We start from the raw sequence: 27,659 nt of genomic DNA on the forward strand, positions 1-27,659 counted from the left end.
TCATGCTAACAACATGCTATAATCATGCTAACACCATGCTATAATCATACTAACACCATGCCAACATCATGCTAACAACATGCTATAATCATGCTAACACCATGCTGTAATCATGCTAACACCATGCTGTAATCATGCTAACACCATGCTAACACCATGCTATAATCATGCTAACACCATGCTGTAATCATGCTAACACCATGCTGTAATCATGCTAACACCATGCTAACACCATGCTGTAATCATGCTAACACCATGCTAACACCATGCTCCATGTCCCTTGTTTTTAATTCTCTTTGCGGGTCTCTGACATTCTGAATTTTGATTTAACCTTCTATTTTGTCATTTTTTTTTAGCCTCAGGACATCCAGAAATCAGTGTTGAAAGGGATCATCAACAGCCTGCTGAGGGAGTGGAAAGGGTGAGCCAACCTCTGGAAGCTCTCTTATCATGAGCAGTATGCTATTAGAATAATTCTATTTCTTAGCAATAAGACAGAGCTCTCCTTGCTCGATGACATCTTGTTTTGGTGTCTCACTGAGCTTCTGCTTTTTGTGCTTTTTGTTTTCAGGCCTCGGACCAAAGACGATCTACGAGCATATTATATTCTCATTCAGGTGAGCCTGAAAATCACTGAAATGCACTAAAGTTAATGGTTGTTTTGGTAACGCGAACGTCTTGATGACAACAGCTCTGAGGGTTCAGTTTCCAGGTCAGGCAGATTTTACTCGCTCTGATTGTCTGACCTACTTTGTGCTTTGTAGTAAGATCATAAGATATTAAATGGTCAAACTCTGGTTATTGCCAAACACCTTCTGCTGCTGTATGCAGCTTGTTTAAATAGAAACGGGCAGAAAGTTCTGTTAACAACCACAAAGAGAAGCGTATCCGGTGTTTGTTGTTTCTATGCTCACAGTGCTCGATGTGCTGCTGTCCATGGTGCTGAAGGAAACAACAGATCACCTGAGTCCTTTGGAAGATTTAGTAATTAAGTAAATGAATAAACAAACAATGCTGACAAATTAATGCAAATTTTAACATACATCTGGAACCGTATGGAAAAATTTAATGTTACCTGACAGTGGGATATTTTTAGGGCTCCTCCTTTAAGTATGAGCTGAATGTCTTTAGGGGAGCTCCTCTGTCTTTCAGGGGAGCCGAGCTCCCCTTCGCTCCCCTGCTTTCTGATTGGTGGACGATCGCTGTAACCACAGCCGGGCTGAGGAGCTGCAGTACGTTCACTTTAGTTTCAGAGCAGCTGAAACAGTCATGTGATCGCTTTTAAGTCTTCCTCAGCAGACAGTTGTTACCTCTGGGTCTCCTTTAAGTAGAATGAAAGCCAGCATCCTCTGCTCAGGGTTTGCTGTATACTCTAAGCTTCTGGGATTATTTTAGCGTTTGAGTGTATGCACCAGGCGTAGTCCAAATCTGGTCTTAGAGGCCTGCTGCAGGTTTTATATGATGGATGGATGGATGGATGGAAATGATTATTGTTATTGTTGTTATATTTATGTTTTCTCTAAATGTGACCCTAAACCTGATGACCTGAGGGATCTGATTGCTTCATAACCAACCAGAAGATCCTGAATGGATTCTGCTCCTAAACCATTCAGGTCTTTGTTAACTAACAGCAGGAAGCCAGTTTGAATATCTGAGGACTGGTGTTCTAGGATCTACTTTCCTGGTCTTGGTGAGGACTGGAGTTCTAGGATCTACTTTCCTGGTCTTAGTGAGGACTGGAGTTCTAGGATCTACTTTCCTGGTCTTGGTGAGGACTGGAGTTCTAGGATCTACTTCCCTGGTCTTAGTGAGGACTGGAGTTCTAGAATCTACTTTCCTGGTCTTAGTGAGGACTGGAGTTCTAGGATCTACGTTCCTGGTCTTAGTGAGGACTGGAGTTCTAGGATCTACTTTCTTGGTCATAGTTAGGACTGGAGGTCTAGGATCTACTTTCTTGGTCATAGTTAGGACTGGAGGTCTAGGATCTACTTTCCTGGTCTTAGTGAGGACTAGAGTTCTAGGATCTACTTCCCTGGTCTTAGTGAGGACTGGAGTTCTAGGATCTACTTTCTTGGTCATAGTTAGGACTGGAGGTCTAGGATCTACTTTCCTGGTCTTAGTGAGGACTAGAGTTCTAGGATCTACTTCCCTGGTCTTAGTGAGGACTGGAGTTCTAGGATCTACTTCCCTGGTCTTAGTGAGGACTGGAGTTCTAGGATCTACTTCCCTGGTCTTAGTGAGGACTGGAGCAGCAGCGTTCTGGACTAACTGCAGGTGTCTGATGGACTTTTTAGGGAGACCTGTGAGGACAGCATTACAGTAGTCCAGTCTACTAAAGATAAATGTGGACCAGTTTTTCTAAATCCTGCTGAGTCATCAGTCCTTTAATCCTCCAGATGTTCTTTAAGTGATAACAGGCCGACTTCACAGCTGTCTTAATATAACTGCTAAAATCAAGGTCTGAGTCCAGGACTACTCCCAGGTCTGAGTCTAGACTACTCCCCGGGAATGAATCCAGGACTGCTCCCAGGTCTGAGTCCAGGACTACTCCCAGGTTTCTGGCTTGGTTGGTAGTTTTGAACTTTGCTGTTTGAAGCTGAGAACTGACTTTTAATCTTTCTTCTTTGGCTCCAAAAACTAATATTTCGGTTTAGTCTTCATGTAACTGAAGGAAGTTCTGGAACATCCGATCTTTAATCTGATTCATGCAGGTGATCAGAGTCTGGATCGGACTGTAGTCTCCTGGTGAGATGGATAAGTAGATGTGTGTATCATCAGCATAACTGGTAACAGGTTTAGTTGTTTCCATAATGTGAGCGAGTGGCAGTATGTAGATGTTGAACAGCAGTGGCTCCAGGATGGAGCCTTGGGGAACTCCACAGGTTATTTTGGTTCGCTCAGATTTATAGTTACCTATAGACACAAAGTAGTCCCTGTCTTTTAAACAAGACTCAAACCAGTTAACTGCAGAGTCAGAAAGTCCAGCCCAGTTTTCCAGCCGGTCTAGTGAGATGTTCTGGTGGACCAAGTCAAATGCAGCACTGAGATCCAGCAGCACCAGGACTGAAATGTTCCTGCTATCTGTGCTCAGGCGGATGACATTAAAGACCTGAACTAGAGCATCTCAGTGCTGTGGGGTGGCCGGAAACCTGACTGGTCGATATCAGAACAGGTATTTAGTGTCAGGAAGTTGTGTAGCTGCAGGAAGACAGCTTTTTCTAGAACCTGACTAAGAAAAGGGAGGTTTGATATCTGCCTGTAGCTGCTCATGAGGGACGAGTCCAGGTTTTTCTTTTTCAGTAGTGGCTTGATGACGGCTGTTTTTAGGGTCTGAGGAAAGACCTTCTTCACTTGTTGACTCTTCTCTCATTTGTCTAATTTGTTTTTTTGGGTTTTGGCATTTACTTCATCATCTCAGCTGAAGCTTCCTGATCATCATAGATTTCCACCAGGAACTCCGGCCCACGCCTGTGGACGGTGTCCTCTGGCATCCAGACCGAAAAAACGAGGCTGTTTCACCTCGTTCCTGCAACACAGTCACATGAAGTGAAGAGTTTTAGACCTTTGTAAATCACATGACCTGATTTAGTTAACTCTTTGAAAGGGAAACTAGGTCAGCGAGGCCAGCAGCAGGGTCAGGTTTCCTCCGATGTGTAAGAGGTTTGGTCTTCTGCAGTTTGTGTTTGTGTGTCTAGAACCCGCAGTATTCCAGCACCAGCACCTACGTGATCTACGCTCACCTGCTGAGGCAGATCGCAGCTCTGTCCGAGGCCGACCACCACTTCCTGGTTCACTGGCTCAAGAGGTTGGTTCACATGGGATTTTTACGTCACTTTATATTCCTATATTTTTCTACATCTTCAGAACTGTGTCATCATCTCTAAGGTTTTCTGAATCCAGATGTTTTCTGAGGAAGGCTGTAAGCCTTCTGCAGAACATTTCTCATTCCGAGTTATCTAGAGAGTGCTTGGTTGTGAGATGGGAGCTAAATTTAAACCATTTTAAACCAGTTCACACACAGCTGAGATGAGGAGTCGAACTCATGACCGACAAACAACGCAGCAGCGTTCACTTTTTAGCAAACGTGTTTCGTTTGCTTCTTCTCCACACAGCTGCTGTGCAACCGGAGTAACATTTGTGAATGTTTTGGGCTCACGCTCTTTAACCTGATAAAAATATCCATCAGGACCAGAACCGGGAAAGACGGCCATCTTCCTGGACCGGTTGAGGGTGGACAGGAGAGGAAAGAGGGGTCAGCAGAAGAACTCTGATCCAGGGATTCCTGCTGAAGAAGAAGAGAAACACGAATGAATGAATAACAACAATGTCAGATATTTCTAGATGGAGAGTAAAGAGAGCGGAGAGAAGCCCAGTTCATCATGGGACTTCCCCCAGCAGCCTTGGCCTCTAGCAGCAGGACTAAAGGATGGATCGGAGTCACCAAGCCAGATCTGCTATAAGATTTACCAGGAAGGAAAGTTAGAACATGACCTGAAGGTAGAGACGGGGTCTGCAACCTGAAGGTTCTTCTTTCAGATCTATGAATGAATAATAAATTTCCCATCCCTGCTTGGAATGACTTAACCTTTGGTCGATTCTCCTTTTATACCCAATCATGACACCCTCACCTGTCACCAGTAAATCTGCTGATTGGAGAAACTTCCAGATTCTTCTACTGTAAATTAACTTTTGATCTTTTTTATGCCTTTGTCTGAACTTTTATGAATACGATTTTAATTTATAAAAGTTTTTTTAAAACATTTTTTCATTATTTTTAGATCAAACAACAAATAACAGATTAAAGTCTTTGTTGCATTTAAGAAAAGGTGCCAACTTTATATAAATGAGGCTGCTATAAGAAAAAAGGCTCAGAAACCAGTCTGGATAAAGAGTAAGAAGCCTGCATATGTACACGAGCTTCTGCATCTGTCTCTCTCTGCATGAGTAAGGAGTATTTAAAAACATGTTCTTTGTGGTGATGATTTACTAGCAGGCTGCTTCAAATTAGAGGTTCGGTGTAGTTTAGATCCAGAAGGCCAGCTCTTCCAGCCAGCTTTCTTTTGTATCTCAGTTCCGTGTCTATTTTTGTGCACATGTATATTTCAGGACATGCTGACGTGCAGGTTTGATTCCTCTGTAACAGCTGTTTTCATTGTGCTTGTCCGTCAGGCTGTCAGTGAGGCGCTTCCGGCAGCTTGTAGAGCGCCTCCTGCAGTTCATTTCCACACGCCTGTTTCCTGCAGAGCCAGATGAACTCCCCCCTTTAGCCAAGTGCTCCTGGTGGATTCCTTCTGCTACCAAAGTTCTCAGCCTGTGCAGTGAGTCTCACACATAAACACACTCATGCCAGATAAACTTGACTTAAATGTCTGTCTGTGTGTGTGTGTGTGTGTGTGTGTGTGTGTGTGCAGATTATTTGGTCACATTTGATTTTCTTCCTGTTTTCCCCTCAGATGCAGCCAACAGTGTCTCCTCTCCTCCCATCATGCCCTTCACTGACTTCTACAATATCACCTTGGAGCACATAGACTTCATGGAGGAGTACCGGACCTGGCAAAACTACGGCAACTCAAACAGGTCAGATATTTGTCTGTCAAATTGTTTCGTCTTTCTTAACTTTTCCCTGTTAACTTCTATCAACCTGGAAAGACATCATCACACTTAACCACTTCCTGATGAGAGTCCCCTGTACAGGGTTAGCATGAGAGGCTGCAGTCCAGCAGATGTTTGCAGGCAGAAGAAGCAGCAATGCTAACATGTAGCATAGCAACATGACTACCAAGAAGCAGCAATGCGAATATGTAGCATAGCAACATGACTAGCAAGAAGCAGCAATAATAACATGTAGCATAGCAACATGACTAGCAAGAAGCAGCAATGCTAACATGTAGCATAGCAACATGACTAGCAAGAAGCAGAAATAATAACATGTAGCATAGCAACGTGACTAGCAGGAAGCAGCAATGCTAATATGTAGCATAGCAACATGACTAGCAGGAAGCAGCATTGCTAACATGTAGCATAGCAACATGACTAGCAGGAAGCAGCATTGCTAACATGTAGCATAGCAACATGACTAGCAAGAAGCCGCAATAATAACATGTAGCATAGCAAAATGACTAGAAGGAAGCAGCGATGCTAACATGTAGCCAAGCAACATGACTACCAAGAAGCAGCAATGCAAATATGTAGCATAGCAACATGACTAGCAAGAAGCAGCAATAATAACATGTAGCACAGCAACATGACTAGCAAGAAGCAGCAATCATAACATGTAGCATAGCAACATGACTAGCAAGAAGCAGCAATGCTAACATGTAGCATAGCAGCATGACGAGCAGGAAGCAGCAATAATAACATGTAGCATAGCAACATGACTAGAAGGAAGCAGCGATGCTAATATGTAGCATAGCAACATGACTAGCAAGAAACAGAAATGATAACATGTAGCATAGCAACGTGACTAGAAGGAAGCAGCAATGCTAACATGTAGCATAGCAACATGACTAGCAAGAAGCAGCAATTCTAACATGTAGCATAGCAACATGACTAGCAAGAAGCAGCAATCATAACATGTAGCATAGCAACATGACTAGCAAGAAGCAGCAATGCTAACATGTAGCATAGCAACATGACTAGCAAGAAGCCGCAATAATAACATGTAGCATAGCAACATGACTAGAAGGAAGCAGCGATGCTAACATGTAGCCAAGCAACATGACTAGCAAGAAGCAGCAAAAAAAAAACATGTAGCATAGCACCGTGACTAGCAGGAAGCAGCAGTGCTAATATGTAGCATAGCAACATGACTAGCAAGAAGCAGCAATGCTAACATGTAGCATAGCAACATGACTAGCAAGAAGCCGCAATAATAACATGTAGCATAGCAACATGACTAGAAGGAAGCAGCGATGCTAACATGTAGCATAGCAACATCACTAGCAAGAAACAGCGATGCTAACATGTAGCATAGCAACATGACTAGCAAGAAGCAGCGATGCTAACATGTAGCATAGCAACATTACTAGCAAGAAACAGCGATGCTAACATGTAGCATAGCAACATGACTAGCAGGAAGCATCGATGCTAACATGTAGCATAACAACATGTCAGAGAAACTCAGTTAAAAGACTCCACCAAGCATCGACATCCAAACCAAACACAGTTTAATCCACAGCAGAGCTTCGGCTAATTTCTCCACACAAACCAGGAGTCACATGACAGCAAAGACTCTGCTGGTTCCAGAGACGTTTGTCTCACCACTGTAGAACAGAAACTCTGGAGCTTTACTCATTCCTAGGATTACCTCAGTCATTCCTAGGATTACTTTACTAATTCCTGGGATTACTTTACTCATTCCTAGGATTACTTTACTTATTCCTAGGATTACTTCACTCATTCCTAGAACTACTTTATTGTTCCTAGAACTACTTTACTGTTCCTAGGACTACTTTACTTATTCCTAGGATTACTTTACTCATTCCTAGGATTACTTTACTCATTCCTAGGACTACGTTACTCATTCCTAGGATTACTTTTCTCATTCCTAGGACTACGATATTCATTCATAGGATTAATTTACTCATTCCTAGGACTACGTTACTCATTCCTAGGATTACTTTACTCATTCCTAGGACTACGTTACTCATTCCTAGGATTACTTTACTCATTCCTAGGACTACGTTACTCATTCCTAGGATTCATTTACTCATTCCTAGGATTACTTTACTCATTCCTAGAATTACTGTACGCATTTCTAGGATTACTGATAATATCCTGATTCTGATACTCTCCCATGTTTCAGCTTTCTGTAGAGACCAGGATTAAACATACAGGCCTTGTAGTTGTGAAGCTAAACTTCATTTATTCCAGGTTTGTGATCTCATACTGGAGGCAGGAAAACCAGACCTGATCAAGCAGAGGTTGATCCCAAAACTCTGATTCACAGCTGATGTCCTTTTAGCTTCTTTCAACAATCCTGGAAGTCAGATTGAATATTCCCCCTGAGCTGAGATGAAGAAACATACTCCCAGCTGCAGCTTATCCAGAACCGTGGAAACACAGCGACGTCTGTTTCATGCTGCGTCACCGCTCATCGCCATCTGATGAAGGAATCCAGCATTCGCAGTTTTAACAGCTGGTTTTGGACATCCCCGGGTAGCATGGTGTGGGACTCAGTGAGCAACCATCTTAGGACTGCTATGAAACACCTGAGGGATGAAAACTGTTTGCTCTCTTGGCTTTGAAGAAATACTTACTTATCTGGAACTGAGGTAAATCAAATAAAAATGTGGGTGATTCAGTGTTTTATTTTTTCTTCTCGTTAGGTTTTCTTTCTGTCAGTTTCCCTTCATCCTGTCGACGGTGGTGAAGAAAGCCATCATCCAGAAAGACTCTGAGCAGCAGATGATCAGCCAGGCCAGGGTGAGACCCAGACCGGCTTCAACAGCATCTCATTTCGTCTGCAGCTCTGTCAGCATAACGAGTGTAACACGTGTGTTTGTGTTTCACAGCAAAGTCTGGTCAGCAAAGTGTCTCGCAGGCAGAGAGTGGACATGAACCTCCTGTTCCTCAACATTAAAGTACGACGAGCACAGCTCCTCACCGACTCACTGGATGAGGTCAGCACTCACACACAGAACAGATGCTCTGTGGCAGAACAGCTTAACCAGCTCTGCAGCCGGGGCGAAGCAACTTCGCATCGAACGAGATAGAAACACAAAATCCACAATGATCCATGATAACAGCTTTATTTATCACATTTCATCATAAAAACATCACCATCACTACTTTGTTGCTAAGAGACCTCTATTTAGACCTGGACATGATGATGAAGCCACTTCCTGTCAGACTTTCCACCAATCAGAGAGCTTAGATTGACGGTAACGTCCAATCAGGAGCAGCCAAAGATCAACCAGTGAGCAGAAAGTTCTATGTGTGTGTGAAAAGAAGAAAAATAATGCTCCTCTATGGCTGGAATAAAGCCAAGAAGACGTTTCTGATGCACGGTGGTGCCACAAAGCAGCTGCTACACACTGGTTTATACTGGGATTAAAAGCTGTTACAGGCTGGTTTATACTGGGATTAAAAGCTGCTACAGGCTGGTTTATACTGGGATTAAAAGCTGTTACAGACTGGTTTATACTGGGATTAAAAGCTGCTACAGACTGGTTTATACTGGGATTAAAAGCTGTTACAGACTGGTTTATACTGGGATTAAAAGCTGCTACAGGCTGGTTTATACTGGGATTAAAAGCTGTTACAGACTGGTTTATACTGGGATTAAAAGCTGCTACAGACTGGTTTATACTGGGATTAAAAGCTGCTACAGACTGGTTTATACTGGGATTAAAAGCTGTTACAGACTGGTTTATACTGGGATTAAAAGCTGCTACAGACTGGTTTATACTGGGATTAAAAGCTGTTACAGACTGGTTTATACTGGGATTAAAAGCTGCTACAGACTGGTTTATACTGGGATTAAAAGCTGCTACAGACTGGTTTATACTGGGATTAAAAGCTGTTACAGACTGGTTTATACTGGGATTAAAAGCAGCTACAGACTGGTTTATACTGGGATTAAAAGCTGCTACAGGCTGGTTTATACTGGGATTAAAAGCTGTTACAGACTGGTTTATACTGGGATTAAAAGCTGCTACAGACTGGTTTATACTGGGATTAAAAGCTGCTACAGACTGGTTTATACTGGGATTAAAAGCTGTTACAGACTGGTTTATACTGGGATTAAAAGCTGTTACAGACTGGTTTATACTGGGATTAAAAGCTGTTACAGACTGGTTTATACTGGGATTAAAAGCTGTTACAGACTGGTTTATACTGGGATTAAAAGCTGCTACAGACTGGTTTATACTGGGATTAAAAGCTGCTACAGACTGGTTTATACTGGGATTAAAAGCTGCTACAGACTGGTTTATACTGGGATTAAAAGCTGTTACAGACTGGTTTATACTGGGATTAAAAGCTGCTACAGACTGGTTTATACTGGGATTAAAAGCTGCTACAGACTGGTTTATACTGGGATTAAAAGCTGCTACAGACTGGTTTATACTGGGATTAAAAGCTGCTACAGACTGGTTTATACTGGGATTAAAAGCCGCTACAGACTGGTTTATACTGGGATTAAAAGCCGCTACAGACTGGTTTATACTGGGATTAAAAGCTGTTACAGACTGGTTTATACTGGGATTAAAAGCTGTTACAGACTGGTTTATACTGGGATTAAAAGCTGCTACAGACTGGTTTATACTGGGATTAAAAGCTGCTACAGACTGGTTTATACTGGGATTAAAAACTGTTACACACTGGTTTATACTGGGATTAAAAGCCGCTACAGACTGGTTTATACTGGGATTAAAAGCCGCTACAGACTGGTTTATACTGGGATTAAAAGCCGCTACAGACTGGTTTATACTGGGATTAAAAGCCGCTACAGACTGGTTTATACTGGGATTAAAAGCTGTTACAGACTGGTTTATACTGGGATTAAAAGCCGCTACAGACTGGTTTATACTGGGATTAAAAGCCGCTACAGACTGGTTTATACTGGGATTAAAAGCCGCTACAGACTGGTTTATACTGGGATTAAAAGCCGCTACAGACTGGTTTATACTGGGATTAAAAGCTGCTACAGACTGGTTTATACTGGGATTAAATGCTGTTACAGACTGGTTTATACTGGGATTAAAAGCAGCTACCCACTGGTTTATACTGGGATTAAAAGCTGCTACAGACTGGTTTATACTGGGATTAAAAGCTGCTACAGACTGGTTTATACTGGGATTAAAAGCTGCTACAGACTGGTTTATACTGGGATTAAATGCTGTTACACACTGGTTTATACTGGGATTAAAAGCTGCTACAGACTGGTTTATACTGGGATTAAAAGCTGTTACAGACTGGTTTATACTGGGATTAAAAGCTGTTACAGACTGGTTTATACTGGGATTAAAAACTGTTACAGGCTGGTTTATACTGGGATTAAAAGCTGCTACAGGCTGGTTTATACTGGGATTAAAAGCTGTTACAGACTGGTTTATACTGGGATTAAAAGCTGCTACAGACTGGTTTATACTGGGATTAAAAGCTGTTACAGACTGGTTTATACTGGGATTAAAAGCTGCTACAGACTGGTTTATACTGGGATTAAAAGCTGCTACAGGCTGGTTTATACTGGGATTAAAAGCTGTTACAGACTGGTTTATACTGGGATTAAAAACTGTTACACACTGGTTTATACTGGGATTAAAAGCCGCTACAGACTGGTTTATACTGGGATTAAAAGCCGCTACAGACTGGTTTATACTGGGATTAAAAGCCGCTACAGACTGGTTTATACTGGGATTAAAAGCCGCTACAGACTGGTTTATACTGGGATTAAAAGCCGCTACAGACTGGTTTATACTGGGATTAAAAGCCGCTACAGACTGGTTTATACTGGGATTAAAAGCCGCTACAGACTGGTTTATACTGGGATTAAAAGCCGCTACAGACTGGTTTATACTGGGATTAAAAGCTGCTACAGACTGGTTTATACTGGGATTAAATGCTGTTACAGACTCGTTTATACTGGGATTAAAAGCAGCTACCCACTGGTTTATACTGGGATTAAAAGCTGCTACAGACTGGTTTATACTGGGATTAAAAGCTGCTACAGACTGGTTTATACTGGGATTAAAAGCTGCTACAGACTGGTTTATACTGGGATTAAATGCTGTTACAGGCTGGTTTATACTGGGATTAAAAGCTGCTACAGGCTGGTTTATACTGGGATTAAAAGCTGTTACAGACTGGTTTATACTGGGATTAAAAGCTGCTACAGACTGGTTTATACTGGGATTAAAAGCTGTTACAGACTGGTTTATACTGGGATTAAAAGCTGCTACAGGCTGGTTTATACTGGGATTAAAAGCTGTTACAGACTGGTTTATACTGGGATTAAAAGCTGCTACAGACTGGTTTATACTGGGATTAAAAGCTGCTACAGACTGGTTTATACTGGGATTAAAAGCTGTTACAGACTGGTTTATACTGGGATTAAAAGCTGCTACAGACTGGTTTATACTGGGATTAAAAGCTGTTACAGACTGGTTTATACTGGGATTAAAAGCTGCTACAGACTGGTTTATACTGGGATTAAAAGCTGCTACAGACTGGTTTATACTGGGATTAAAAGCTGTTACAGACTGGTTTATACTGGGATTAAAAGCAGCTACAGACTGGTTTATACTGGGATTAAAAGCTGCTACAGGCTGGTTTATACTGGGATTAAAAGCTGTTACAGACTGGTTTATACTGGGATTAAAAGCTGCTACAGACTGGTTTATACTGGGATTAAAAGCTGCTACAGACTGGTTTATACTGGGATTAAAAGCTGTTACAGACTGGTTTATACTGGGATTAAAAGCTGTTACAGACTGGTTTATACTGGGATTAAAAGCTGTTACAGACTGGTTTATACTGGGATTAAAAGCTGTTACAGACTGGTTTATACTGGGATTAAAAGCTGCTACAGACTGGTTTATACTGGGATTAAAAGCTGCTACAGACTGGTTTATACTGGGATTAAAAGCTGCTACAGACTGGTTTATACTGGGATTAAAAGCTGTTACAGACTGGTTTATACTGGGATTAAAAGCTGCTACAGACTGGTTTATACTGGGATTAAAAGCTGCTACAGACTGGTTTATACTGGGATTAAAAGCTGCTACAGACTGGTTTATACTGGGATTAAAAGCTGCTACAGACTGGTTTATACTGGGATTAAAAGCCGCTACAGACTGGTTTATACTGGGATTAAAAGCCGCTACAGACTGGTTTATACTGGGATTAAAAGCTGTTACAGACTGGTTTATACTGGGATTAAAAGCTGTTACAGACTGGTTTATACTGGGATTAAAAGCTGCTACAGACTGGTTTATACTGGGATTAAAAGCTGCTACAGACTGGTTTATACTGGGATTAAAAACTGTTACACACTGGTTTATACTGGGATTAAAAGCTGCTACAGACTGGTTTATACTGGGATTAAAAGCCGCTACAGACTGGTTTATACTGGGATTAAAAGCCGCTACAGACTGGTTTATACTGGGATTAAAAGCCGCTACAGACTGGTTTATACTGGGATTAAAAGCTGTTACAGACTGGTTTATACTGGGATTAAAAGCCGCTACAGACTGGTTTATACTGGGATTAAAAGCCGCTACAGACTGGTTTATACTGGGATTAAAAGCCGCTACAGACTGGTTTATACTGGGATTAAAAGCCGCTACAGACTGGTTTATACTGGGATTAAAAGCTGCTACAGACTGGTTTATACTGGGATTAAATGCTGTTACAGACTGGTTTATACTGGGATTAAAAGCTGCTACCCACTGGTTTATACTGGGATTAAAAGCTGCTACAGACTGGTTTATACTGGGATTAAAAGCTGCTACAGACTGGTTTATACTGGGATTAAAAGCTGCTACAGACTGGTTTATACTGGGATTAAATGCTGTTACACACTGGTTTATACTGGGATTAAAAGCTGCTACAGACTGGTTTATACTGGGATTAAAAGCTGTTACAGACTGGTTTATACTGGGATTAAAAGCTGTTACAGACTGGTTTATACTGGGATTAAAAACTGTTACAGGCTGGTTTATACTGGGATTAAAAACTGCTACAGGCTGGTTTATACTGGGATTAAAAGCTGTTACAGACTGGTTTATACTGGGATTAAAAGCTGCTACAGACTGGTTTATACTGGGATTAAGAGCTGTTACAGTCTGGTTTATACTGGGATTAAAAGCTGCTACAGACTGGTTTATACTGGGATTAAAAGCTGCTACAGGCTGGTTTATACTGGGATTAAAAGCTGTTACAGACTGGTTTATACTGGGATTAAAAACTGTTACACACTGGTTTATACTGGGATTAAAAGCCGCTACAGACTGGTTTATACTGGGATTAAAAGCCGCTACAGACTGGTTTATACTGGGATTAAAAGCCGCTACAGACTGGTTTATACTGGGATTAAAAGCCGCTACAGACTGGTTTATACTGGGATTAAAAGCCGCTACAGACTGGTTTATACTGGGATTAAAAGCCGCTACAGACTGGTTTATACTGGGATTAAAAGCCGCTACAGACTGGTTTATACTGGGATTAAAAGCCGCTACAGACTGGTTTATACTGGGATTAAAAGCTGCTACAGACTGGTTTATACTGGGATTAAATGCTGTTACAGACTCGTTTATACTGGGATTAAAAGCAGCTACCCACTGGTTTATACTGGGATTAAAAGCTGCTACAGACTGGTTTATACTGGGATTAAAAGCTGCTACAGACTGGTTTATACTGGGATTAAAAGCTGCTACAGACTGGTTTATACTGGGATTAAATGCTGTTACACACTGGTTTATACTGGGATTAAAAGCTGCTACAGACTGGTTTATACTGGGATTAAAAGCTGTTACAGACTGGTTTATACTGGGATTAAAGCTGTTACAGACTGGTTTATACTGGGATTAAAAACTGTTACACACTGGTTTATACTGGGATTAAAAGCTGTTACAGACTGGTTTATACTGGGATTAAAAGCTGCTACAGACTGGTTTATACTGGGATTAAAAGCTGCTACAGGCTGGTTTATACTGGGATTAAAAGCTGTTACAGACTGGTTTATACTGGGATTAAAAGCTGCTACAGACTGGTTTATACTGGGATTAAAAGTTGCTACAGACTGGTTTATACTGGGATTAAAAGCTGTTACAGACTGGTTTATACTGGGATTAAAAGCTGCTACAGACTGGTTTATACTGGGATTAAAAACTGTTACAGACTGGTTTATACTGGGATTAAAAGCTGTTACAGACTGGTTTATACTGGGATTAAAAGCTGTTACAGACTGGTTTATACTGGAATTAAAAGCTGTTACAGACTGGTTTATACTGGGATTAAAAGCTGTTACAGACTGGTTTATACTGGGATTAAAAGCTGCTACAGACTGGTTTATACTGGGATTAAAAGCTGCTACAGACTGGTTTATACTGGGATTAAAAGCTGCTACAGACTGGTTTATACTGGCATTAAAAGCTGTTACAGACTGGTTTATACTGGGATTAAAAGCTGCTACAGACTGGTTTATACTGGGATTAAAAGCTGCTACAGACTGGTTTATACTGGGATTAAAAGCTGTTACAGACTGGTTTATACTGGGATTAAAAGCTGCTACAGACTGGTTTATACTGGGATTAAAAGCTGCTACAGGCTGGTTTATACTGGGATTAAAAGCTGTTACAGACTGGTTTATACTGGGATTAAAAGCTGCTACAGACTGGTTTATACTGGGATTAAAAGCTGCTACAGACTGGTTTATACTGGGATTAAAAGCTGTTATAGACTGGTTTATACTGGGATTAAAAGCTGTTACAGACTGGTTTATACTGGGATTAAAAGCTGTTACAGACTGGTTTATACTGGGATTAAAAGCTGCTACAGACTGGTTTATACTGGGATTAAAAGCTGCTACAGACTGGTTTATACTGGGATTAAAAGCTGTTACAGACTGGTTTATACTGGGATTAAAAGCTGCTACAGACTGGTTTATACTGGGATTAAAAGCTGCTACAGACTGGTTTATACTGGGATTAAAAGCTGCTACAGACTGGTTTATACTGGGATTAAAAACTGTTACACACTGGTTTATACTGGGATTAAAAGCCGCTACAGACTGGTTTATACTGGGATTAAAAGCCGCTACAGACTGGTTTATACTGGGATTAAAAGCTGTTACAGACTGGTTTATACTGGGATTAAAAGCTGTTACAGACTGGTTTATACTGGGATTAAAAGCTGCTACAGATTGGTTTATACTGGGATTAAAAGCTGCTACAGACTGGTTTATACTGGGATTAAAAGCCGCTACAGACTGGTTTATACTGGGATTAAAAGCTGTTACAGGCTGGTTTATACTGGGATTAAAAACTGTTACACACTGGTTTATACTGGGATTAAAAGCCGCTACAGACTGGTTTATACTGGGATTAAAAGCCGCTACAGACTGGTTTATACTGGGATTAAAAGCTGCTACAGACTGGTTTATACTGGGATTAAAAGCTGTTACAGACTGGTTTATACTGGGATTAAAAGCCGCTACAGACTGGTTTATACTGGGATTAAAAGCCGCTACAGACTGGTTTATACTGGGATTAAAAGCCGCTACAGACTGGTTTATACTGGGATTAAAAGCCGCTACAGACTGGTTTATACTGGGATTAAAAGCCGCTACAGACTGGTTTATACTGGGATTAAAAGCCGCTACAGACTGGTTTATACTGGGATTAAAAGCCGCTACAGACTGGTTTATACTGGGATTAAATGCTGTTACAGACTGGTTTATACTGGGATTAAAAGCAGCTACCCACTGGTTTATACTGGGATTAAAAGCTGCTACAGACTGGTTTATACTGGGATTAAAAGCTGCTACAGACTGGTTTATACTGGGATTAAAAGCTGCTACAGACTGGTTTATACTGGGATTAAATGCTGTTACACACTGGTTTATACTGGGATTAAAAGCTGCTACAGACTGGTTTATACTGGGATTAAAAGCTGTTACAGACTGGTTTATACTGGGATTAAAAGCTGTTACAGACTGGTTTATACTGGGATTAAAAACTGTTACACACTGGTTTATACTGGGATTAAAAGCAGCTACAGACTGGTTTATACTGGGATTAAAAGCTGCTACAGATTGGTTTATACTGGGATTAAAAGCTGTTACAGACTGGTTTATACTGGGATTAAAAGCCGCTACAGACTGGTTTATACTGGGATTAAAAGCCGCTACAGACTGGTTTATACTGGGATTAAAAGCCGCTACAGACTGGTTTATACTGGGATTAAAAGCTGCTACAGACTGGTTTATACTGGGATTAAAAGCTGCTACAGACTGGTTTATACTGGGATTAAAAGCTGCTACAGACTGGTTTATACTGGGATTAAAAACTGTTACACACTGGTTTATACTGGGATTAAAAGCCGCTACAGACTGGTTTATACTGGGATTAAAAGCCGCTACAGACTGGTTTATACTGGGATTAAAAGCTGTTACAGACTGGTTTATACTGGGATTAAAAGCTGTTACAGACTGGTTTATACTGGGATTAAAAGCTGCTACAGATTGGTTTATACTGGGATTAAAAGCTGCTACAGACTGGTTTATACTGGGATTAAAAACTGTTACACACTGGTTTATACTGGGATTAAAAGCCGCTACAGACTGGTTTATACTGGGATTAAAAGCCGCTACAGACTGGTTTATACTGGGATTAAAAGCCGCTACAGACTGGTTTATACTGGGATTAAAAGCTGCTACAGACTGGTTTATACTGGGATTAAAAGCTGTTACAGACTGGTTTATACTGGGATTAAAAGCCGCTACAGACTGGTTTATACTGGGATTAAAAGCCGCTACAGACTGGTTTATACTGGGATTAAAAGCCGCTACAGACTGGTTTATACTGGGATTAAAAGCCGCTACAGACTGGTTTATACTGGGATTAAAAGCCGCTACAGACTGGTTTATACTGGGATTAAAAGCCGCTACAGACTGGTTTATACTGGGATTAAAAGCCGCTACAGACTGGTTTATACTGGGATTAAATGCTGTTACAGACTGGTTTATACTGGGATTAAAAGCAGCTACCCACTGGTTTATACTGGGATTAAAAGCTGCTACAGACTGGTTTATACTGGGATTAAAAGCTGCTACAGACTGGTTTATACTGGGATTAAAAGCTGCTACAGACTGGTTTATACTGGGATTAAATGCTGTTACACACTGGTTTATACTGGGATTAAAAGCTGCTACAGACTGGTTTATACTGGGATTAAAAGCTGTTACAGACTGGTTTATACTGGGATTAAAAGCTGTTACAGACTGGTTTATACTGGGATTAAAAACTGTTACACACTGGTTTATACTGGGATTAAAAGCAGCTACAGACTGGTTTATACTGGGATTAAAAGCTGCTACAGATTGGTTTATACTGGGATTAAAAGCTGTTACAGACTGGTTTATACTGGGATTAAAAGCCGCTACAGACTGGTTTATACTGGGATTAAAAGCCGCTACAGACTGGTTTATACTGGGATTAAAAGCCGCTACAGACTGGTTTATACTGGGATTAAAAGCTGCTATAGACTGGTTTAAACTGGGATTAAAAGCTGCTACAGACTGGTTTATACTGGGATTAAATGCTGTTACAGACTGGTTTATACTGGGATTAAAAGCAGCTACACACTGGTTTATACTGGGATTAAAAGCCGCTACAGACTGGTTTATACTGGGATTAAAAGCCGCTACAGACTGGTTTATACTGGGATTAAAAGCCGCTACAGACTGGTTTATACTGGGATTAAATGCTGTTACAGACTGGTTTATACTGGGATTAAAAGCAGCTACCCACTGGTTTATACTGGGATTAAAAGCTGCTACAGACTGGTTTATACTGGGATTAAAAGCTGCTACAGACTGGTTTATACTGGGATTAAAAGCTGCTACAGACTGGTTTATACTGGGATTAAATGCTGTTACACACTGGTTTATACTGGGATTAAAAGCTGCTACAGACTGGTTTATACTGGGATTAAAAGCTGTTACAGACTGGTTTATACTGGGATTAAAAGCTGTTACAGACTGGTTTATACTGGGATTAAAAACTGTTACACACTGGTTTATACTGGGATTAAAAGCAGCTACAGACTGGTTTATACTGGGATTAAAAGCTGCTACAGATTGGTTTATACTGGGATTAAAAGCTGTTACAGACTGGTTTATACTGGGATTAAAAGCCGCTACAGACTGGTTTATACTGGGATTAAAAGCCGCTACAGACTGGTTTATACTGGGATTAAAAGCCGCTACAGACTGGTTTATACTGGGATTAAAAGCTGCTACAGACTGGTTTATACTGGGATTAAAAGCTGCTACAGACTGGTTTATACTGGGATTAAAAGCTGCTACAGACTGGTTTATACTGGGATTAAAAACTGTTACACACTGGTTTATACTGGGATTAAAAGCCGCTACAGACTGGCTTATACTGGGATTAAAAGCCGCTACAGACTGGTTTATACTGGGATTAAAAGCTGTTACAGACTGGTTTATACTGGGATTAAAAGCTGTTACAGACTGGTTTATACTGGGATTAAAAGCTGCTACAGATTGGTTTATACTGGGATTAAAAGCTGCTACAGACTGGTTTATACTGGGATTAAAAACTGTTACACACTGGTTTATACTGGGATTAAAAGCCGCTACAGACTGGTTTATACTGGGATTAAAAGCCGCTACAGACTGGTTTATACTGGGATTAAAAGCCGCTACAGACTGGTTTATACTGGGATTAAAAGCTGCTACAGACTGGTTTATACTGGGATTAAAAGCTGTTACAGACTGGTTTATACTGGGATTAAAAGCCGCTACAGACTGGTTTATACTGGGATTAAAAGCCGCTACAGACTGGTTTATACTGGGATTAAAAGCCGCTACAGACTGGTTTATACTGGGATTAAAAGCCGCTACAGACTGGTTTATACTGGGATTAAAAGCCGCTACAGACTGGTTTATACTGGGATTAAAAGCTGCTACAGACTGGTTTATACTGGGATTAAAAGCCGCTACAGACTGGTTTATACTGGGATTAAATGCTGTTACAGACTGGTTTATACTGGGATTAAAAGCAGCTACCCACTGGTTTATACTGGGATTAAAAGCTGCTACAGACTGGTTTATACTGGGATTAAAAGCTGCTACAGACTGGTTTATACTGGGATTAAAAGCTGCTACAGACTGGTTTATACTGGGATTAAATGCTGTTACACACTGGTTTATACTGGGATTAAAAGCTGCTACAGACTGGTTTATACTGGGATTAAAAGCTGTTACAGACTGGTTTATACTGGGATTAAAAGCTGTTACAGACTGGTTTATACTGGGATTAAAAACTGTTACACACTGGTTTATACTGGGATTAAAAGCAGCTACAGACTGGTTTATACTGGGATTAAAAGCTGCTACAGATTGGTTTATACTGGGATTAAAAGCTGTTACAGACTGGTTTATACTGGGATTAAAAGCCGCTACAGACTGGTTTATACTGGGATTAAAAGCCGCTACAGACTGGTTTATACTGGGATTAAAAGCCGCTACAGACTGGTTTATACTGGGATTAAAAGCTGCTATAGACTGGTTTAAACTGGGATTAAAAGCTGCTACAGACTGGTTTATACTGGGATTAAATGCTGTTACAGACTGGTTTATACTGGGATTAAAAGCAGCTACACACTGGTTTATACTGGGATTAAAAGCTGCTACAGACTGATTTATACTGGGATTAAAAGCTGCTACAGACTGGTTTATACTGGGATTAAATGCTGTTACACACTGGTTTATACTGGGATTAAAAGCATCTTTGGATGGTTCATAAATTACGTGGACCAAAAACAAAAATCATGTCTTGGGGTTTCAAAGTTTAATGTGTTACCTTCACACTTTTTGTCATGTTTAGTAAAATCAGGGGTTAGTTTTTCAAATCCAAGTCATGTTATAAACTAATTTAATTAACAAGCGTTGTGTTGGACATTGGAGGCTCTGAATTCCCAGTAGTTTTGAATGCAGCATTGATCATGTTGGAGCATCACCCAGGCTCAACTTTGTATAGAATCATTTGTAAATCTTGGTGAATTGTGTCCCACACATGGAGCACTTTACAACTCTAGCTCCTAAACTATGGATCCTAAAATCCTGATCCTTCATGGCTGGTGTCCCACAGGTTTTAGAAGCTTCCCTGCTGCAACACACCTGACTCAAATCAGAGGGTAATTAGCAGAGTCAGGTGTGTTGCAGCAGGGAAGCTTCTAAAACCTGCAGGACACTGTCCCTCCAGGACTGAAGATGCCTGTTCTGTACCATGAAAGTTTGATTAAAGGGTGTATCTTTGGATGCATCTGCAAGGAGACACAGTAAGGGTGGGTCCTAAGCCTAAACGTGCCTAACCCTAACCAACCCTGCTTTAGGATGGGATGACAAGCAAAAAGAAAAAAGTCTATTTTTAACAGCTTTATGGTGAAGAAAGAAAGAGTTGCTTGTGGTGTGGGAGCAGTGGGTGGGAGAGTCTACAGAGCCTCTCATGAGGTTAGCAGGAATGTTTTTAATGTTGTCGACCTCTGACGTTCAGTCCAACATAAACCGAAGCATAAATTTGATGTACAACCTGAAATCTGAGTTTTAGAGTTTCTTTCTAAGATCCCACAAGACAAACATGTTGCTTGTGTTGCTGTGGTGTTCCACTCTTTCTGCAGCTGACGAGGAAGCGGTGCGACCTGAAGAAGAAGCTGCGGGTGACGTTTGTCGGGGAGGCGGGGCTTGACATGGGCGGCCTGACGAAGGAGTGGTTCCTGCTGCTGGTCCGACAGATCTTCCACACAGACTACGGTGAGACTGGGGTCTTTTCTCGGGGCGCCGTCAGCATGCCTGCAGCCTTTGGCAGGACCCACATTTGTCCTGATCATCTCTGAGCCGTGACCATGAAAGAGCCGTTATCAGGAAAGGGGAAAAGCTGCTGCTTGAACTGGTCTTTAGGGAGCAGCTGAGAATCAGAGACGGTGTTGGGAATGTGGAAGGTAAATCCTGTTTGATGCACAGCCAATGGAAAGTGAAGCCATTCTTTATTGAAAACAAGCAGAAGGAAAATCACATTTTTATTGGATAGAAATGGAAAGTGCAGTTTATGAGGTGGATGTTTTCCGGTCAGAGAAGCTGCAGCAGGAGTCGGATGGTGCAGAAAAGTGGCCGATGCTGGAACCTCATTCCAGGCCGGTACACCACTTCTTCCCATTTTCACACACTGCCCAAATTCCAGTTTAATAACTCAACATGTGGCCCATATCGAAGCAGATTAGGTATAGAATACAATTCAAAAGAAGCATTTACCTCCACTATTTGCTGACACTTAAAATGGGACCCAGCTGTAACAGGACAGACTCAACAGAGAATTGAACATTTCATTTAATAGTCAGACTATAATAATCAGACTAATTAAATGACTGATCAGTTCATCAATAAACCTAAACAGAGATATTACGAGAGATATTAGAGGTAGTGGAGATGGAAAAGCAGCTAGAGTACAGAAAAAACACAAAGAGGAGCTGTATACATCTGTTATAAATGATATATAGATTCTTATATAAATTATACATGTAATTATGTATAAATGAATGTAATTAGATCAGATTTTTGTGATAGAACATAACAGGCTCCTTGGTCCCCAAACTGTGATCACCAGTGCAAAAATATGCCCTGTGTTGTGGTCCACTCCCCGCGCTTGTAGGCAGGCCAGAGCTTCTGGCCGTTAGTGATGGAGCTCAGGTAGAGAAGCTGTCTCTGTTACTTTTAATCCAGATCTGAGATTTTAGCACGTTTCAGACTTAACTGACTGGTTTTTATCAGAATGCCATCGGTTGCCAAGGAGAGCATGTATAGCAGCTGCTTTCTCTCCACATCAGCTTCCTGTCGGATTCTTCTCCATCACGGAGCTGCATCGTTTTTCTGAAGCTGAGGTGAAACGCAGAGACAAAAACTGCTTCATCTCTTCACAGACGGAGAACTGGCAGATCCACATATTGTTAGTTTAATAGTTCAAATTTGAAAATATATTTTTTTATTTCCTTGAAGGCTCTTTGCTGTAACGCATTCAGATATGCTGGTCTAGAACCGCCCCTGCACCCGTTTTCCATGGAGGTCTCCAGAAACCGCTCAGCCTTTCTGGATCTTTCTGAAATGTCTCTCCGCAGACGTTGACCCAGAGAAACCCACTCAAAGAAAGCTGTGTTCCCCTCATTAGCAGCGATGGGAAAACCCCAAATCTGCCTCCAACACACACACAGGCAGGTGCACGCAAACACACACCCAGACGCACACACAGCCTCCTTCATGCGTGACGTGGTGTCAGGTTGTGGTGTTGCCGTCCAGTCAGAACAGACTGCTGCTGTTTCTCTGCGCCACAGCTGGAAAAGCTGGAAAAGCTTCCTCAGGCTTTATTTTGCTGACTTTCTGCTTCTTTCTGTGACCGAGCTTGACGCCCGACGCCGGCAGCTCGAGGCCGGCAGCGCGACGCCGGCAGCTCGAGGCCGGCAGCTCGAGGCCGGCAGCTCGAGGCCGGCAGCTCGAGGCCCGCAGCTCGAGGCCCGCAGCTCGAGGCCCGCAGCTCGAGGCCGGCAGCTCGAGGCCCGCAGCTCGAGGCCCGCAGCTCGAGGCCGGCAGCTCGAGGCCCGCAGCTCGAGGCCCGCAGCTCGAGGCCGGCAGCTCGAGGCCGGCAGCTCGAGGCCCGCAGCTCGAGGCCCGCAGCTCGAGGCCCGCAGCTCGAGGCCGGCAGCTCGAGGCCCGCAGCTCGAGGCCCGCAGCTCGAGGCCGGCAGCTCGAGGCCGGCAGCTCGAGGCCGGCAGCTCGAGGCCCGCAGCACGAGGCCCGCAGCTCGACGCCGGCAGCTCGAGGCCGGCAGCTCGAGGCCGGCAGCGCGACGCCGGCAGCTCGACGCCGGCAGCTCGACGCCAGCAGCTCGACCACCCATTCATCCCCACGAAGCCATGGATTAGCCTCCATGGAACCGGCCATGTCTGTTTCTGCGCATGCGTTGTTCAGCTCTAGCTTTGGAGTGTTACTCTTTAGTGCCCCCCACAGCCTGTAGTATGTGCTACAGCGGTGTCGTGGGGATGGTGAACCCTTTCTCCTAGTTTTCGTCACCGTTTTCACACCTGAACCGGCTTCGGTGCCATGTGGACATAGCCTAAACCTCAAACCCTCGGACAACCTGTCCGATCTTCCTTGCACAGCTTCTGGATTTTGGTTTGTTTGTCCAGCACTATGTTTGCTAAGTGACATGACTGAAGACGAACAATTAATTTCTTCACAGCTCTCTACTGCCGCCTTCAGGCCTCCCTCTGTCCTGCACCCACATCCTCCCGCTGCTTTAACTTTGCATGCAACCCAACATCCAGCTGATTCGTCTTGTTTGCTAAAAGCTAATAGAATTGTTATTTTGCAGGAATGTTCACGTACATGAAGGACTCGCGCTGCCATTGGTTCAGCAGTTGGAAGTGTGACAACTATTCCGAGTTCCAGTTGGTTGGGACTGTATCCTTCACTGAATATCAGCAGGGATTGCTTTATGTTTACTGCATGTAAAGCATGTTGCAGGATTTAAGTTTAGTTGTTGCCTTTGAACTCAGCAACATCTTCATGCTCTTTCATTTCATTCATTTCTGATTTAATGGCATTAGTTTGGATCTGTTTTCATTCTGAACAAAAACTAAAAAGAGTTTTGGTGTATGTGATATTCATACGAGCAATTTCCTCTTCTACCCCCAAACCCCCCCCTGTCCCGCTCGTGTGTGTGTGTGTGTGTGTGTGTGTGACAGAACAGAGAAAGATCCAGAATTTCAGCAACATTTAGTAGCCAGCTGGGAGCTGTCAGAAGGTTATATAACCTAATAGTCGCCTTTTCCTGGCCAGGCTTGTGTGTGTGTGTGTGTGTGTGTGTGTGTGTGTAGTAGCAGTAGTATTACGTATATTTGTAGACATAATGTGTTTCCAACGTCACAGTGTGCAGATCAAACTCACTTTGGGGCAAAATAAAACCTCTGAATGGAGACTTTGGTCTGTGGTTGTGGAGAACATGTGTGTAATGTCCTCTGAAGTGATGGAAACACGTGTGTGTGTGTGTTTGGTTTACAGCAGAACCAGCGAGTGTGCATAGAAAAAAGAAGAGCAGGAAGCGTGTGCGTTGAATAATACGTGTGTTAGCTCCTGGGTGCTCCATGTATGTTCCACATCTGTGCTTGAGCTCATGTATCTGTCTGTTTCTGTGCTGTCGTCATGGCAGCGCTGCATCACTACGGAGGGGGAGGGGCTCTTTAACCTGTGGGGAATAATTGAGTATGTTTGCTTTTACCTTTGTATTCCAGCTTGAGCCGGTCTACCTGCCTGGTAGGGGTCATTCTTCTCTTCACAGCCTCACGTCTGATTTTCCAGGTGTGTTTTCATTCTGACCTCCTGTATTAACACTGGAGCTAAAGTCACACAGACCTCAAACCACAAGCATGTTCAACAAACCATTTTTATAACTTAAAATAAAAATATGAATTATTTATTTAAAAAACTTATGTACAACTATTGTTAACAACAGAGTTCTAAACAACTGAATCAGTTTTCACCAGAAGAAGGTTTGTTCCAGTCCACAAACCAGTTCCTGTCCACTAGAAGACAGAGAGGACGTCACAGGCTGGACATGTCCAGGGTTGGTAGTCCTCCTGTCCCCCAGGAGGCAGCACTTCGATCTGCTTTTGGTCCCTCCCACAACTTCTCCTCTTCCTCAGCAACTAGATTCATCGTGTTGTTGTAGAACTTTCTGATTGGCTGATGTGGAGCATTTTTCCACCAATAGGACAGGAGGTGTTGTTTTTATTTCTTATTTTAGGCTTGTTTTTCTTGCTTATTCTATTCTACAGTCATTTAGCAGACAATTTTACAAGACAAGTCATTTTGTTTAAATACAAGATCATGATTTCATCACACAGCATCATCTTGGCCATAAGTGCAGCAGCTTCTTCAGTACCTGGTTGAACCAAAGAGCTGGACAAATCTTTCTACCTCATTCTGAGTAGAAGAGTTAAGCTAAGTGTGGAAATGCTCCTTAAACAACTGAGTCTTTAGCTTGCTTTTAAAAGTGGACAAGGACTCTGCGGATCGGACGGAGTTTGGTAGATGGTTCCACCACCAGGGAACAACAGAGGAGAAGAGTGTAGCTACTGATGTGGCGCCACCTTGTGGTGGGAGCACTAGGGAACAACAGAGGAGAAAGTTGAAGTTTGTCCTGAAGTTGAAAACTTGTCCTGCTTCATGTCTGGGACGTGTAGTTTGAACCCGCCGACGTTCGGCTGTTGACTTTCAGACTCATCGAGCCAACTCAGATAAAACAGAAGAATTGATCCTGAAAAGCCGTTTCACCTGCAGCCAGCTGGTCCTCAAACCCCTCAACACTTCCAGCGAGTCACACGTCGAACACAAAGACCTTCCACTGATAATAACAATAAAACATGCAAACATTTATTTGATAAATTCATTTTAAATATATCGGCCTCATAGCAAGAAGCTCACTGATTCGATCCTCGGCTGGCGGGAGGGTGGAACAGCGGCCTTTCTGTGTGGAGTGTGCATGTTCTCCCCGTGTGTGCGTGATGTTACCTGGTCTTTCTAGATCAGTGTTTCTCAGTCCTGGTCCTGGACCGCTGCCCTGCATGTTTTAGAAGTTTCCATCTTTAACACACTTGACTCAAATGAAGGGCTCAGCAGGCTTGACGAGCAGGTCAAGATCATGGAGAATAAGCTTGCCTCCCCTCAGCTACCAATCTCTATGATATTCAATGACATTGTTATTACTGATAAGGCTCGTATGGCTTCACTCCTCAACCATCGCTTTGTCAATGCGACCCATGTTTCCCCTGTCTCAGGTCCAGACTTGGCTTCAGCAAGTGAAGTCGACTCAGCCTCATTAGATTTTCAGCCTTCTCCACTGAACAACACACCTTTTTCCTTCTCACCTTTCTCCATCTCGGAAGTGCAGGATGAGCTCACTAAGCTGGATCCAAATAAATCTGCTGGCCTTGATGGTCTTCATCCCATGTTCCTGAAAGCAGCTGCTCACATTATTGCAGCACCTGTCACAAGTCTGTTTAATAGGTCCTTACAGTACTCCATCCTCCCCTCTGACTGGAAATCAGCCATGGTTTCTCCACTCTTCAAAGGTGGCTCTGGCACTAATCCAAACTGTTACCGACCCATCTCCATACTTCCGTGTTTAGCCAAGGTCTTGGAGAAGCTAGTGCTCAAACAACTAAACTGCTTCCTTGACTCAAACCACATTCTGTCTGACCTGCAGTCTGGCTTTTGGCCTGGCCATGGATGTATAACAGCCACCGCGAAGGTCCTGGATGATGTCATAACAGCACTAGACTCCAAGCAGGTCTGCTTAGCCACCTTTATTGACCTTGCCGAAGCCTTTGATTCAGTTGACCATAAGATCCTTCTACAAAGGCTCTCCAATATTGGTCTGTCCATCTCCTGCTGTGACTGGTTCTTCAGCTTCCTTTCTGAGCGTGCCCAGTTGGTGAAAGCAGAAAATATTATGTCAGAACCACTCATTATCTCAAAAGGTATGCCTCAAGGGTCTATTTTGGGCCCCACCCTTTTCTCCATTTACATCAATGACATAGATAAAGCTGCTGGCAGCTCTCGGATCCACCTGTATGCCGATGACACCATTTTGTATTCAGTCAGCCCCCCTCCACAAGCTGCAGCAGCTGTTCTTCAACTCAGCCTCACTTCAGTAGAGCAGTCCTTCCACAACCTCCACCTTCGCCTCAACTCCAGTAAAACAAAGTGCATCCTTTTCAGTCGGAAAACTGGTGCCGACACCCTACCAATACTCACCTGTTTAGACGGCACGACTTTGGAATATGTCAATTCCTATAAGTACCTGGGCATCTGGCTGGATTCATCTCTGTCATTCATCACCCACATCAATAATCTTCACGCC

General features: G+C 42.6%; 1 protein-coding gene across 1 annotated transcript in view; it reads left to right on the forward strand.

Moving 5' to 3' along the window:
* The window catches only part of hectd2 (HECT domain containing 2), a 72,537-nt gene that overhangs the window by 20,533 nt on the left and 24,345 nt on the right, over positions 1-27,659 (forward strand). The window contains exons 6-14 of the mRNA XM_042009904.1: positions 357-421; positions 572-617; positions 3,696-3,805; positions 5,170-5,318; positions 5,454-5,577; positions 8,328-8,424; positions 8,514-8,621; positions 21,370-21,502; positions 24,111-24,199. Of these exons, the coding sequence (XP_041865838.1) occupies positions 357-421; positions 572-617; positions 3,696-3,805; positions 5,170-5,318; positions 5,454-5,577; positions 8,328-8,424; positions 8,514-8,621; positions 21,370-21,502; positions 24,111-24,199 (921 nt within the window). The remainder of the gene's footprint in view (positions 1-356; positions 422-571; positions 618-3,695; positions 3,806-5,169; positions 5,319-5,453; positions 5,578-8,327; positions 8,425-8,513; positions 8,622-21,369; positions 21,503-24,110; positions 24,200-27,659) is intronic.

The sequence above is a fragment of the Melanotaenia boesemani genome, chromosome 16, assembly GCF_017639745.1.
Source record: "Melanotaenia boesemani isolate fMelBoe1 chromosome 16, fMelBoe1.pri, whole genome shotgun sequence".
NCBI lineage: Eukaryota > Metazoa > Chordata > Actinopteri > Atheriniformes > Melanotaeniidae > Melanotaenia > Melanotaenia boesemani.